Source organism: Sinocyclocheilus grahami, unplaced genomic scaffold, assembly GCF_001515645.1.
Source record: "Sinocyclocheilus grahami isolate Dianchi unplaced genomic scaffold, SAMN03320097.WGS_v1.1 scaffold742.1, whole genome shotgun sequence".
NCBI classification, from domain to species: Eukaryota; Metazoa; Chordata; class Actinopteri; order Cypriniformes; family Cyprinidae; genus Sinocyclocheilus; species Sinocyclocheilus grahami.
This window is the reverse complement of record NW_015505921.1, coordinates 36812-52577: the sequence shown is the minus strand read 5'-3', so window position 1 is coordinate 52577 and position 15766 is coordinate 36812. Positions and strand designations below refer to the sequence as shown.

The window sequence follows — 15766 nt, the reverse complement described above, 5'->3', positions numbered from 1 at the left end:
GTCCATAAAATGCGTTGCACAAATTCGAACATCTGGGGTGTGCTGTTCTGTTGTAAATAAATCTTAACCAATGATTCCTAATTGCATCTACTTCCGGAAGGCCAAATAAAGTGCTTTTGCTTTCACACTGAAACACAGCGTCTCCCTGACATGGCTGCATCAACACTACTGCTGTTCCTGAAACCACGCCTTCTTTCTTTTTTGCGTGAACATTTGGGTGGCATTATGCTACTATTTCCACATAGTGACGTAGACATGTGGGGGCGTGTTAGAACGAGCCGTTTTAGGTAGGCGTGGCTGACTCTTAACTTTTATAAAGAATATCTCTTTGGATTTGAGACTTTAGTCTTTGCAACTTTACAGATTTTCTTTATGCACCAAGAGCTTGTAACACTCCAAAGAGAAAGGAAAACTTGAAATCGCATCATATGACCCCTTTAAATTCAGATGAAATTTTGGCACAGTTAAAAGGAAACTCAGTTCAGAAGCATGCTGACTTTTCCTTTTCCTCCAAAAACAATACAACAATAGTTTTGGGTTTACTTAACCTGTTAATTGTGACAGGCATTGTCCATTCTCTTCCTGTTTCTGTTATCAGTCTATCAAGAACACAGTTTATTCAGGAAGTTCCATTCCTGATCCAGCACTCTAGGGGCCTCATTTATAAAATACTGCGTAGAAAGAATCCTAAATTTGATTTTATGATCATTAAGGTTGCTACTGTGAAAGCACAATTGCTTGTGTTGCTCTTCCTGCATCCTTATCAAAAAGGGGTGAAAATGACTTTAAAAACAAGACTAAATTAAAAGCCATGATGATGGACCATCTCAGGAAGGCACATTCGCACACATTTGAGGTTTTGCAGATTGTCACGCTTCCATTAAAACATGAATTTCTCATTGTAGGGCAAAATTCCCCACCAACAATGTAGTTTTTAAGTGGAACTTTATCAAAACAGAGTTTGAAGGGGAAAAGGAATAAGAAAATACTGTAAAATGTGGGTTGGATCCAGTTTGGATTGTCTAAACATATTTTCATATATATACTGTATATGTTACTAGGTACATTGCGACAGCAAATCGTTTCCTTTATAGCACATAGACCGTGTTCCTCCAGGGGATACAAGAATAACACACACTGTTTGTGTTCTGCTTCTGAACGCATCAAATCAAAAGTGAAGGTGAATTCATCAAACAGTTCCATTATGTGAACTTTGTGCTTCCTTTTAAAGGAAGTATAAATAGTTTCACCAAAAGTGTTATGCTGTCGCTTTGACCCCTTCTCAATACAAGTTAAGATGTTCTAATAACAGGATTCAGCTTTGTTCTCAGGAAATGTATCTTGGCATATTATATTTTGGCTTGTAAATCACACGTCTACTGGCGTTTATTCTTTTATGTACTTTCATTATTTCTCCATGTAGCCACTGCTAAATAAATGATTTTATATTGCAGATCCTGTGTAGTTTAAAGCGATATTCATTTCAATTTTTACTTTCATTAAACAATTGTGGTACTGTGTTGGGTCGCTGCTTGGTAAATCCAATGAAAATCTGGATCCTGAAGTAAAACCAGTGTGTTAAAAAGAACAAAAAAACATTTTAATGACTGGTTACCACAAAATTATACTATTATACTATTTTATTCAGAATTATTCATAAGTAAATATCAAAACAAATAAAAAAAATAAAAATAAAAAGGAAATATTTTTCTTCATCTAATATGATTCATCACAGTTTAACTGTTAATTATGATGCTGTAGTATTTTGAATTATATTTTAAAAAAGATGATCCAATATCTCATTATTGAGACTGTACCTGTCTGTCTCTCAAATGTGCTGACATCATATCCTGCTCTTGTGATTAGCATAGCTAGGGAAGCCAAACTGGGAGATCATGATATTGGAGTAGCGAAGCGGCATGTTCCCGTAGATGTGTGTCAGCTTGTTGAGACAGTAGGAGCGCTGCAGCATGTGCTCCGCTCTGTGCCACATGCCCACATACCCGCTGCTGGCTTCCTTCTCCAGATTCCGCATGTCTACGGGCTTCAGGAACACCCCTGAGGCCCGCTTGAGTCCGGACACCTGTGAGAGTTGACGTGCCATGGCAAAGTTCATGGCGATGTCGTCACAGTTCTGCGTTTGGACGACCAGAGTGTGTACTTCACCCAGCTGCTCTTGGAACAGCTGCAGTAAGCGCCGATGGAAGAACGCTGCACCCACCAGGATCATTGAATTCCTAAAGGAACCATAAAATTACATTTATTCTGCTGTATTGCAAAGCTGCACATTTAACATTCATAATATGATATATGGGTCAATAGCGTAAGACTGTCCACAACGAAAGGAAAATGTAGAAATAAAAAATTAAAATAATATTAACCCATTTAATCCCAAATTTTTCCCAGATATGACATATATGAATTTGTGTGATATTTGTAAGGATATTAAACAATCAATGTCAATTATTTTAAAAAATGATTGAAAAGTCCATGAAAAAATGGGTTTTATGTCTGGTCACAATTGTGACCGGTAGTAGAACACAGGGAGTCTAGGTCTATAGCGTAAATGCACTTTCAAAATGACAAATCTCCAGAAATTAGTTTAAAGACTGGTTTAAATTGTTGAAACAAGTATTTTATTCCATTAACAAAGAAGTAAACATTGTCTGACTCAGTTTCAAAAAGGACAAAACATCAATCTTATGCAGCAGTTTGGCACAAATAAATATATAAAATTATGACAAAATGACAAATTATAGGAACTTAGAAGGTAATTATTATAAACTTCATTATAAACCGAAATAAATAACATAAGTAAAATTACAAAATGAAAAAAACTTAAGGTTTTTCAAAATTAAGGAATAAGTAAAAAAAAAAATTATAAATAAACATATGATGAAATATGAGCCTATGGTAGGAAACATGTAACAATACATTAATATCAATCAACAGTCACAACTGTGCTGGTTTGGAACTCATGGATTAGATGAAACCTCCCTCAGACATAACAGTGGAAATATTAAAAAACAATCACAAATGTGTGCTGGTTTGGAACTCATGGATTAGATGAAACCTCCCTCAGACATAACAGTGGAAATATTAAAAAACAAATCACAAATGTGTGCTGGTGTGGAACTCATGGAACTCATGGATTAGATGACACCTCCCTCAGACGTTATGGAACTTCTTGAAGCACTCAATGTGCATTGGCCTGGCACACTTCTCACAGCCAAATGATGTGCGACCCTCACAGACACGACATCTGACAAACCTGTTTCCTGCTAAACAAAAGGAATACTTAGACATAGATTTCTATTTTGTATAGCTTTTGGAGCATATTTGCAGATGTTATGGTTCATAAAACATCTTTAAAGAATCTGCTTGCCTGTGTTTATTGGCCAGTGAGCAACACCATCAAACCTGGGTATATCAGTCACAGCAGCCAACATTGAGGATGGCCTCCCATGACCTTTTGGTGCAATACCAAATTTTTTCAGGAGACTTTGGGCGACTACTCGCTGAAATCCAAGGAGATCGTAGTCACCATTCATGACATCTCTGTGGAACAGCCAACTGTTGACCACAGCACTGTGGAGAGTCCAGGCATAAATTGGCCACCACCACTTTTTTTATCTTATTGTGCTGTGGTAACGAGACACCTGAAGATCATGTAGATCTACTCCTCCCATTTGCTGGTTGTAGGAGCGGATTATTTGAGGTTGCTGGAGGTAGTCATATGCCTTTCTTTCCTTGTTCCATCTCTTAACTGGTGCCTCAGAGTAGACATTTTCCACATTGCTTGCAACAGTGACCACACTGTTGTCTCTCCACCTCACCAGTAGCTTTTCTCCTTCAGACAGAAATTCAGTGGAGCCCCTCGGTAACTTCTGGAATTCCTTAATTGGTTTGAATGGCACATCAAACATCTGGTTTTGCCGCAGGGTCCCAGTGCACCCATATCCTCGCTTTGTCATCTCATCAATCAGGGATAATGTGGTGAAGAGGTTGTCATGCATGAAGTTGCATCCTCCTGGAACACCAGCTTTTTCAGCCAAACCCAGCACTATGCTGGGCCCTTGACCTAGCCCGGTCTTTGGAAGAAGGGTATGCACTCCAACATAAGGCTCCATGTGGTAGAGGTAACCCCCTGAAAATGCCAGGCTCCAAACCTTATAGCCATAGCGGATTGGTTTCCCTTTATGAACTGTTTGTACCCGTGGCGCCCATAGTAGGGAATCATGCTCTCATCAACTGACAGCCACTTACTGATTGGCAGAATTTTGTATGAGCTATTGAGCTCCTGAAAGATTGGCCTCACCTTAAAGAAGGGGTCATCGTTGCACTTTGTGTTGTCCACAACATGGATGGATGCCATAATTTCATCAAATCTGTTTCTTCTCATAGCATTGGAGATGCTGTTGTTGTGGACATCGTCATCTAGTGACCAGAGCAAATGCCGTCGTGGAACAGTACAATATCCAGAGGTGAGGAGCACACCATAGAATACCAGCAGTTCCTCCATGCTTAAATTAAGAGGTTTGTCTTTGTTCTGAACAGAGTAGAGATTTGACATTTCTATGGTAAACTCTCTCAGAGATGGTGGGTACATTGCTAAAAATACATCCAATGGATTTGCATTTGTTGCCTTTAGACATTGTGCTGCTGTTGGTTCATACACAATGTAGTCAGGCAAATGGCTTTTTGCAGTTTTTTTGGACTTTCTGAAATGTCTGCTCTTGTTGTTCCTTTTAATCAGAGGAGCAGAGATGCTTTCTGCCTTGGACACTGGTATGGTGGCAGTAGTAGCATCTGAAGATAACAATAAAGAGGATGAAGCAGCTTCAAGCTTTTTTGTGAGACTTCTTGTTCGGATTGTGAAGTTTGGTTGGTCCTCACAGGCAGGTTCAACCTCCTCAAAATGATCAGATCTAAACAGTTCTGCAGTATAATTCAAGATTCTTGATGGTAGGTGAGCGGAGTCACCAGTAAAATCCATGTCAGAGGCATCGCTATCACAGTCGCTTTCTATTGCATCCTTCTCTGTCTTTGGGACCACTGCTATATTGCAAATTGCAGGCCCTGGATCATCAGCATCAAGTAAATCCAAAACTTGACTTAAGGTCAGTCTGAAAGAGAGTTCATCAGAATAACACAGAATGACATATGGGGTACATAGACTCCCTGTGTTATATCCCTGTGTCTTCAATTATCAGCAGTTTGACAACAGAATAAACCATGTAATAATATAATTTCAATATGTATGTATAGATAACCCTTTAATGATGATGTATGCAAAAAATGTATAAGCTATTCAAAAATTTATTTGGAAAACTTTCATTTCTGAGCTTTGACATCATCCTTCCATTAAGATGGCAGTACCAGGAAATGAATGTGTATGGTCACATGGCCAAACTACCCAATCATGTTAGACCTGCCCTGAACTCATGTAGACATCTTAAATTTTCATTATATATATGAACATGTGCTTCATAATAAGAGTTGCTTTTTAATATTACAGAAAAATATGCGAGCAAAAATTGTGGTCATATATATATATATATATATATAAACTTCAAGCAGAAGTAGATTGTGAACTTGCTAAATGAATAAGTCTGCACAAAACCGCACACGGCATTCAGCAAATAGCCTAAAACTGAGAACATGCGTGTAGTTTTACAGATTTACTGTTTTATCATATTCACCAAATTCATACCATTTCCTTTAATTATATATATATATATATATATTCACATTTAAGCTAGATGCAGCAATTTGAAGTTAAAACTGTCTTGATGGATTTGTTTATTACAAACACAGTTTTTCACCTCACAAGACCTTAACTTAAAGACTAATGGAGTCGTGTTGTGAATTTTTGTGATTAATCAGCTGTTTGAACTGTCATTCTGATGGCACCCATTCACTGCAGAGGATCTATTGGTGAGCAAGTGATGTAATGCTAAATTGTAATCTACCTCTTGGATAGCCTGAGGGTGAGGACATTTTCAGCAAATTTTCACTTTTGGGTGAACTATTTTTTATATATATATATATATATATATATATTAGTAATTTTGTTGAGCGCTTTTGCCATTTTCATTAGTTTTTGGGCTCTTTAAAATATTATAATATAAATATTTATATTTAGTTTTATTTTAATTTCAGTTTTAGTCATTTTAGTACTTAAAATTTCTAAAACTAAAAAAAAAAGTGTGCTGTGCTTCTGACATTTTCATTAGTTTTGGGAGTTTTATATTTAGATTAATTTTGGTTTTAGTAATTTTATTTTACTTTTTATTTAACTTTTTAAAATGTTTGTTTATACTTTAATTTTGTTAAGTGGTTTTGTCATTATTTATTGATAAATTCTTGGGGAGTCGCACCACATGGCATTTACCAACCTGAACTAACTTTAGCTTGACATAAAAAGATCAAATTATTGGATTTGAATAGACTTACTGACCTTGACACCATCACAATGGCCTACAGGGGTCCTCTCAATGAGCATCTGAACACTGAGTATCTTATCTTATAGTGAACACTGAGTATCTTATAGTGAACACTGAGTATCTTATCTTATAGTGAACACTGAGTATCTTATAGTGAACACTGAGTATCTTATCTTATAGTGAACACTGAGTATCTTATAGTGAACACTGAGTATCTTATCTTATAGTGAACACTGAGTATCTTATAGTGAACACTGAGTATCTTATCTTATAGTGAACACTGAGTATCTTATAGTGAACACTGAGTATCTTATATTATAGTGAACACTGAGTATCTTATAGTGAACACTGAGTATCTTATCTTATAGTGAACACTGAGTATCTTATAGTGAACACCGAGTATCTTATCTTATAGTGAACACTGAGTATCTTATAGTGAATGCTGCCCGACTAGTTTCCGTGAAGTGGTTCGTTGAAAATATTCGTTCCTGCAGAGTGTGATCTATAGGGAGTGCAAAGGGTTTTCGTCAATGATTACACCTCGAATGTTTTTTTTGTATTGTATTAAGGATCTCCAGAAAAGCACATGATACGCACACTACAATATGGTTACGGTTCCCAGCAGCTGCACTGCGCTGTCATGTCCTACTGTACTAATAATATTGCCATGGCTCTTTTTGTTTGTTTGTTAGTGACACCAAACGTATACACAAAACGTTACTGGTAAAGAGTACAGTTTAGCAGTGTCAAATTTTCTTTATTGTCACTAGATTTATAAGAGCCCGGTCTTTTTACGCAAAAATGGACTTTGATACGCAATTTCTTGGCGTGCATATGATACGCAGTTTTATGGAAGGCCAAAAGTGCCAAAAACACTGAATTTTAACACATCAAATACGCGTCTTTCACGTGTATTTCACAGAGTGCGGCATATAGACACAGCCAAGTGTTACGGTTGTGAAGAGGCTTTGGGGAAAGCTGTGGTTGATAGTGGAGTACCACGAGAGGAGCTCTGGCTCACCAACAAACTATGGCCTGGAGATTACGTAGGGTGACCATACGTGCCATTTTCCCAGGACGCGTCCTGGCCAGGATTTCTATATTGCCTAAAATATCTAGGTTTTGGCTTTGTTTGCGTGTGCAGACCGATCGGTGTATGACATCTAAATACCATACAGACAGTTCCGTATGCTTTCAAAATGCTCTCGAGGTAATAATGCAGTTTACAATATAATGATTATCTTAATTCTCCATAACACCAATACAATGTTTATTTTCTACACTGTATTATAGTGAAATCCTATAAGCTTTTGTACATTTACAATGTTCTGAAAATTCAATATGTTCTATTTTTCAATGCAGTAACTACAAATACAGTTAAACTTGGCACTGCGTTTGATTTACTTGGAGGTGGAGTTACATCCCTTCCAGCAGCCACTGGAGCTGGTTGAATATTGCCGGAAGGAGAATATCGTTTTTGAAGGCTATTGTCCTTTGGCCAAAGGTCAAGTCCTCACTCATCCATCAATCATGGAGCTCACCGAGAAATACAGCCACAGCGAGTCACAAATATGCATCCGCTGGAGTATTCAGGTACAGTTTGCTTTTCAGATCCTCACCAGCTGTTTAAAGGAATAGTTCACCCAAAAATGAAAATCATCTACTCATCCTCAACCTGTAAAGTTTAAATGACTGTCTCCTATTAACTTAAGACCTGTTACTCTTCCTATGAAAGTAAACTCAAAGCTGGTTATGAGTCGCGTAGCTTACAACTGTAAGACTGTAACATTGTATAGTTTCATAATATTTGTGAAACATCGATCTGTTACACATTACAGTAATGCATCTGTGTGATGCATGATCATCTTCCAGCTGTTAGTTTTGATTTAATTTGATTATCTTTTCCAGAATGTCATACAAATGCAATTTAGAAGCAGCAGTTATAATGTTATGCATTCATTTAGCTCTACATTTCTTTTCAGAATGGGGTTGTGACAATTCCAACATCCACCAAACCAGAAAGGGTCCATGAAAACTGCCAAGTAAGTTTGTTTCTGGATCTTAAAGCTGCAAACTATAGGCAAAAAGAAAATAAGTAATAATAATAATAATAAAGGTTATACAAAAATATATCAAACTTTATAGTAATTAGCTGAAATAAGACATTTGTAAAAATTAACAACTCAATGGGGGTTATGCACAACAAACTCAGGTCTTTTGGATGTGCTTTATTAAATATGGAGCTGTTTTACTCAAGATGCCTTCAAATGAGATACCAAAAATGATCAGAACCGATGTCCATCATATGTGCAGATTGATATCAAAACGTTTATTTTTCTTCTCACTAACATTCTGATATTAAAATGGATTAAAATGCCAATAATAAAAACTAGCTAGGTTTGCCGATTTCCTTAAAAGTCCATAGATATCGCCATAAGTTTGTACAACTGTTAATACTTTTCCTGACAAGCAGATGCTATGAGACCAGTTTTCCGCTTTGGTCAGGTGATGTTCGACATATACAACAAAACAATTTTTATGTTGTACAACTACCAAGTAACTACACATTTTTCCTACACTTACTAAACCACGTCCACAGAAGTAAAATAATAATAAAAATTGCAAGTTACTACAGATTTTCTCCCTACTTAATAGTAAACCAATAATAATAATTGTGAATAATATAGATGTTTGTACCAATTTACAGGTCAAGCTATGGTCTAAGCTGATATATTTGATTGAATAATTTATCATAATTGAAGCCATCACTAGTTTCTCTTTGAGATCATCCTTTCGAAACCGCACTCATAATGTTGTGCTGTTCAGGTGTTTGGGTTCAGCTTGGATGATTCAGGACATGGCAGCGCTGAGTTTCGCTGCATGACGGGAGACATGTGAGCTGGGACCCAACTCATGTGGAATGAATGACCAAATCCAAGAAAACCACCTGGTCAGGTGAGCTTGGAAAACAACGAGAGGCTCAATCGCTCTAGTTTGTGATTTCAAAAAATGATCAAAAATGGTATCATATCTGAACGTAATTCTGTACGACAAGGGCTGCCCAAACTCGGTCCTGGAGGGCCGGTGTCCTGCAGAGTTTAGCTCCAACTTGCCTCAACACACCTGCCTTTGAGTTTCTAGTATGCCTAGTAAGATCTTGATTAGCTGGTTCAGGTGTGTTTGATTGGGGTTGGAGCTAAACTCTTCAGGACACCGGCCCTCCAGGACCGAGTTTGGGCAGCACTGATGTACGGGATATTAGCAGGTTACAGTTCAAGGATGATCTCAAAGACACTTTTAAATAACCAATTTCAGTGTTTGGGGTAAGTTACAGGTTTTGGGTTTTTGATTTAATTGAATTTTTCAGCTTCATAATTACTTCACAGGTATCTGGATTCCCATTAACAGCAGAAGACCTGGACCGAATTAGTGGTTTACACACCAGTCAGAAGCTGATTCATCTCACTTATCCAATCTGGAAAGGATAACCTAGCAATCAAAATCCAAGCAGTTTGTTCTTAGGATAATGACAGGTTCGGAACTCACTGTGAAAGGAACGGTTATTTCTGAAAGGAATCCACGATTTGAATGCTGCCGTCACACGTGTGCCATTTGAAAACTGGTATTTGGTCATGTTGAGTGACTGTTATTTGTGTAATGGTCTAAATCAGGGGTGCCCAAACTCGGTCCTGGAGGGCCGGTGTCCTGCAGAGTTTAGCTCCAACTCGCCTCAACATACCTGCCTTCAAGTTTCTAGTATGCCAAGTGAGAGCTTGATTAGCTGGTTCAGGTGTGTCTAATTGGGGTTGGAGCTAAACTCTTCAGGACACCGGCCCTCCAAGACCGAGTTTGGGCACCCCTGGTCTAAATATTAATAGTAACAATTAGTAGGGAGAACAGACGAGGGACAAGCTTACTAGTAACAAAACCACAGGTAAACAATCAAGTTGATATTAAAAGGATGCAATATCAGTTATGACATGTTCTCATATTGATTGTATATTATGCTGAAATGTGTCAAATTGTTGGTTAAACCAGAAATGCTGTTCTTTAGCAACGTTTATATTTCACACTCGTGTAATGCTCTGTGTTTGAGGTTCTCAGAAACCGCACTGTTGGGACTGAAATAAAAAGCAAAAAAATGGAGCCAGCACACATCTTTATAGCAGTGTTACCAATATTGTTTATTTCATCCCTCGCATTGCGAATCATTGTTGAACACAAGTTACATTTTCTTCTCAATAGAACAGGTTTCTGTTAAATAAATCTTGCCCTCTACCATCCAGTTTCACCTCCCTCTCTCCTTTTAAACAAACAAAAAAGCAGATTGTATTATACAAAAATGCAAACCAATTTTCACACAGTGAATTCTTTTACAAAGTCATAAAATGGCGTAATAATGGCTACATCCACATTGGAGTAAGATGGTTCTAAACATTCCTTAATGGAGTATAATATATATTTATATATAAAACCTTTCCTTGTTGAAATTGAGCCTGTACCTTAATTTAAGAGATTTTACAAGACAACTTGGAAGTAATCATAAAAAAGCCATTACATTTCCCAAAAAGTTAGGAATAAAACTAGACGACAAAAAAAGACAGCCATAACGGTGTTATAAGGTTCAAAATGAGTTAACTTGCATTTCATTTAAATTAATTCAACAGGTCTGTTCAAAACAGACACAATCCAGTCAGAGAAATGAATATCATCCATCAGGAACAGACCCATTTCTCAAAGAAATCACATTATCCTGCAATTTCTCACTTGAGGAAAAATAACCTCATGCACATAACTGTAAATGAGCCTTAACTGAGTCGTTTCCCATAAGTCGCTGTGTGTGGATGGTTAAACAAATGAAAAATATCCACGCAGAAGTCATTAGCTCAGTGAGATCACTGATCATTACAGGGAAAAACAAAACAAAAAACCTTCTACAGCACACAAGCAAGTGCCAAATATTAAATACAAGATTCCCATACAACCCAAAGAGTCAAATATAAGCAGCTTCCTGGCAGTGCATCACTCGAGAATGCTTACATTAGTATAGCTTTGGGCACTTTGAAAGCCAAACAAAAAAAATCTCCGCACACCGAGCGCTGGCTAAAAGTTTGCCTGTTGTAGCAGCGATTAGCAATGCGAAACAGAATGCTCGTCAAGCTAGCGCTGGCGCCTAACAAGAACCAAAGAAAATCCAATGTTAGCGAAGGCGGCAGCATGTTAACTCACGCAAAATGAGTTAACTTGCATTTCATTTAAATTAATTCAACAGGTCTGTTCAAAACAGACACAATCCAGTCAGAGAAATGAATATCATCCATCAGGAACAGACCCATTTCTCAAAGAAATCACATTATCCTGCAATTTCTCACTTGAGGAAAAATAACCTCATGCACATAACTGTAAATGAGCCTTAACTGAGTCGTTTCCCATAAGTCGCTGTGTGTGGATGGTTAAACAAATGAAAAATATCCACGCAGAAGTCATTAGCTCAGTGAGATCACTGATCATTACAGGGAAAAACAAAACAAAAAACCTTCTACAGCACACAAGCAAGTGCCAAATATTAAATACAAGATTCCCATACAACCCAAAGATTCAAATATAAGCAGCTTCCTGGCAGTGCATCACTCGAGAATGCTTACATTAGTATAGCTTTGGGCACTTTGAAAGCCAAACAAAAAAAATCTCCGCACACCGAGCGCTGGCTAAACGTTTGCCTGTTGTAGCAGCGATTAGCAATGCGAAACAGAATGCTCGTCAAGCTAGCGCTGGCGCCTAACAAGAACCAAAGAAAATCCAATGTTAGCGAAGGCGGCAGCATGTTAACTCACAAAAATTTGGACAACTGCAGGGAGGAGGAAAATTCTTTTTCAGACTCCCAAGCAGAAATCTATAAAAGCCTTGCCACGTAACTATGCACACGCCTCTATCGATGAGACGTCAAAATAAGCCGCTGAATTGAAACGTATCCTGCTCAGTTTTAAGCGGTTTGCAATTGTTTTGGTTTCCCGTTTGAATATAAAAGGGAATTCACTGAGCGCATTATATCCTCCTGGTGTAACGTTCCTCAATTTAGAAAAATATTTACCTAATTTTGAAAGTTGATCATTGCGCATAATTGCTAATTGGAGGTGGCACAGAAAATTCTAGAAAGTGTAATTTCATAAAACCTCATAAGAACATGCCCAGGTCATATAATTATTATGGGATGAAATAATTTTCATTTTCATAAAAATGTCAAAGTAGTATTTATATTGCATTGACATTTCTTGAAAAAGTATAGTTCTTTTTTTTAATCATTGTAAATGAATCCAAAAAATTGCTGTATTTAAAAAAAATAATGCTAGTAAGTCTAGTAGTAGTAGATTTAACTAAAACTCTGTTTTACATTTTTTGTGTAAAGCATACTATATAATATATTGAAGTATCGATATTGGCCCTATAAATAGTTTTCCTTTATATTCCTTGCTGAAATGTGACCTGGACATGTTTTTACGAATTTCTCTTAAATTATTGGGCTACAGAGCAGCATTGAACCACAGGAGAATGTGGAAAGCTCTAAATCCAGTCAGAGGCCAGATTCACCAGAAGGGAAGCAAGAAGCTCAGCTAAATCATAAGCTACACAACACATCTCATATTAGGCAAAGCCTTAACTAGTTTACGGGATCTTCAACAGCATGAAATAAAAAAACTACGAGAATTCAATTTCCACGTCGAGGAGGGGGAGGAGGTAACAATTTAGCAAGGAGAAAGACGACATTCTGGAGAATTTCCTCAGTGAGTGCGATGGACATCACGTGATAAGTTTAACCTCGATAGTAAGGTTGACGTCATCTCTGCATGTCGGCACAGCTGGATTTCTATCTCGGCGACTGCTTGAAAAGGCTGCGTTTGCTCTTTGACAAGCAAGAACAAATAATGACTACAAGTCATCGTAATAAGAGAAATCAACTATATCACCACGGCTATAGCACAAAAACCACAAAAGATTACACATTAAGAGGTTGCACCCAAAATTGGAGCTGTATATCATAGTCGGTCTCAAGAGACTAGAACAAAAAGTCACACGTGAAGAATGTCATCACTGTAGGAAGACTTCAGACTTCGAATAATCTTGTTCTCTTCATTTACGGGGCCTCGTTTGGAAACAGTCATTGGGTTTGTTGTGTAAAAACCCTTTTAAGTCAAAGCAGGATGATGGAGGATAAACTCAACAGGCCTCGATTCACGAGTCGCATTGAATATTCTGCTTATCTCGTTTCTGCAGATGTTCATAATCATCTCTGAAGAATTGATTCCAAACTAATTTTGAGTTTACACAGAGGAAACCTAAGACATTAAATAGCTCCTCTATAATGAACAGCTGTCTGGATTTTTATTTAAAGGGACAGTTCACCCCTCCCCCCCTTGTAAGGGTAACTGAATCGTGACAGAATTTGCCTTTTTGGTTGACCTATCCCTTTAACAATGTACAAAACTGTAATGCGATCATTTAGCGCTATGGAACCTGGCATTGTCGAAACTACTGCCCTGGTGTACTTCTACGTAGCGGTTTAGTGGCTAGACTCGAATATGCAAACTCGACCAGGAGAGCCAAATATGCAACTTCACAGAAGTTAGGGAAAGCTGATGAAATAATTTCCTAAAAGGCTGTAATCTTTCGAAAAACGACTGTGCCGCTGGGAGAAACAAAACTCATCCCGACCACAGTGCTCTGAAGAACACAAGGGAAGTGTTGCACCTCTTCTACTAAAAAGCACACACACTCATGGAAATTTTTCAAGACATCCGTTTGCATTCTATAAAACAGAATGCTTTAGACACGTGTCACCACACATTTACAAATTCTTTAACAGTTATATAGCCAAACCATAAATTAAACAAAACCTGACAACTGATTATATATAGATATATCTCTCTTCCCCCTTGTGTCATCCAGAGCCCAATCGAATTGCCTTACAGCAATACACTGCCACGGTCTTGTGTCATGTGGGGAGACCCGTGTTAACAGTCCATAAAAATGGATTCATAAAAGGTTCTCCATGCTACTTTAAACCTGGTGAGTCAGATCATATTCAAGGCTGCAGAGATCCAGGGAGTTGAACATTTCCACAGAGCCCCGACCGCACAATCAGCAACTAGCCCCGATGCTAAAAATAGTGCGCTCGATTCTCATTTTGATTCCACTAGTTTGTGTCATCCTGTCTGTGCTAGCTTTGGGTTGACTGTTCTTTCTTGATATAGAGGGAAAACAACAAAGTAAGCATTATTCAGATGCCCTGGTTTCCAGGCGATGAGAAGTCATTAAAACAAAAAGCTCATTCACAGAACAAAAAGAAAGAAAATGTTTATCACGGCAGATACTGCTCATTTTTCTAAATAAAACAGAAGTGTGTGTCGGTGCATGCATGTAGCAGCATGCAGGTGTGTGTGTGTGTCCCTCATATCAGCTCCATCTGAATATTAAAAACACATCTTGTGTCTCTTGAAACTGGTTCGAATTAGTCAAGAGATTAATTTCAAAGCCCTCTGAGAAGGAATATTGACCTCTGGAGAGGTTGTCTGTCTGTGTGTGTGTGTGTGTGTGTGTGTGTGTACTCTTAAGAGCAAGAGTGAACAACACCATTCTTTTGAAGGTCTGAGCTACTCGCTGCTTGGTCAGCGGAGCAGAGGGTGAGAGAAGACGTCTTATTGGTCAGCGAGAGCATAGATCCACCCATACTACTGGCTGGCTTCATGCCACTGGATCCATTAGACACCTCACTGATGGAAAGAAGAGGAGAACATTCAGAGAGAGGACTATATTTTGTGGAAACATTATTCAAACATGCCTACTGGCTAACAGAGCAACATGAACAGACAACAAAAGGGGCTGTTTTAGGTCTTTGCTGATGGTAGCCTGAGGGAATAGACTGCTGAGCCTAACAAGACTAACAAGTCACAGTGTAATAGTGAACAGATGTAGAATGGAGATCTAGGTTCAATCTAGGGCTGCATTTTGTTTACTTAAATATTCTCAATTTTGAGTAATTCTCTCAAATTGTCTAAACATTAAGTGTACACAATTAATTACTACATTATAAGTTTACTTATAATTAATTTAAAATGTTAAACGTAATTTTAAATATACAGACTAATAACAAATATTTTGATAATTGACTAATCTAACCATTATTAGAAAGATTAATCGACTATTTGGGTGATATTTGCGCTTATGTTGACAAACTTTGATACATGATGCATTACAAATAAAAGTAGTGTAATACCAGTTGTGCAAAATGGAAATATTCACATATGAACATAACTTCTAACAGT

General features: G+C 37.7%; 2 protein-coding genes and 1 long non-coding RNA gene across 7 annotated transcripts in view; 1 reads left to right on the top strand and 2 right to left on the bottom strand.

Moving 5' to 3' along the window:
* Positions 1-1787: 1787 nt before the first annotated feature.
* On the bottom strand, positions 1788-2244 carry extl2 (exostosin-like glycosyltransferase 2). The gene has a single exon (XM_016245046.1). The coding sequence runs from the start codon at positions 2228-2230 to the stop codon at positions 1844-1846; it is 387 nt and encodes a 128-aa protein (XP_016100532.1). The 5' UTR covers positions 2231-2244; the 3' UTR covers positions 1788-1843.
* An 8101-nt stretch (positions 2245-10345) lies between these two features.
* Positions 10346-11963, top strand: LOC107560785 (uncharacterized). The gene is made up of 2 exons (XR_001605767.1): positions 10346-11113; positions 11719-11963. It is a non-coding gene; the product is annotated as an uncharacterized lncRNA (long non-coding RNA).
* A 1099-nt stretch (positions 11964-13062) lies between these two features.
* The window catches only part of rc3h1b (ring finger and CCCH-type domains 1b), a 31113-nt gene continuing 28409 nt past the window's right edge, over positions 13063-15766 (bottom strand). For all 5 annotated transcript variants that reach the window (XM_016245032.1, XM_016245035.1, XM_016245036.1 and 2 more), the window contains exon 19: positions 13063-15214. In XM_016245032.1, the coding sequence (XP_016100518.1) occupies positions 15052-15214 (163 nt within the window). In that variant the 3' untranslated portion in view covers positions 13063-15051. The remainder of the gene's footprint in view (positions 15215-15766) is intronic.

What these genes read in the sequence shown, in the direction of transcription:
- extl2 (XM_016245046.1), bottom strand. Translation starts at nt 2,230, where the DNA reads ATGATCCTGGTGGGTGCAGCGTTCTTCCATCGGCGCTTACTGCAGCTG.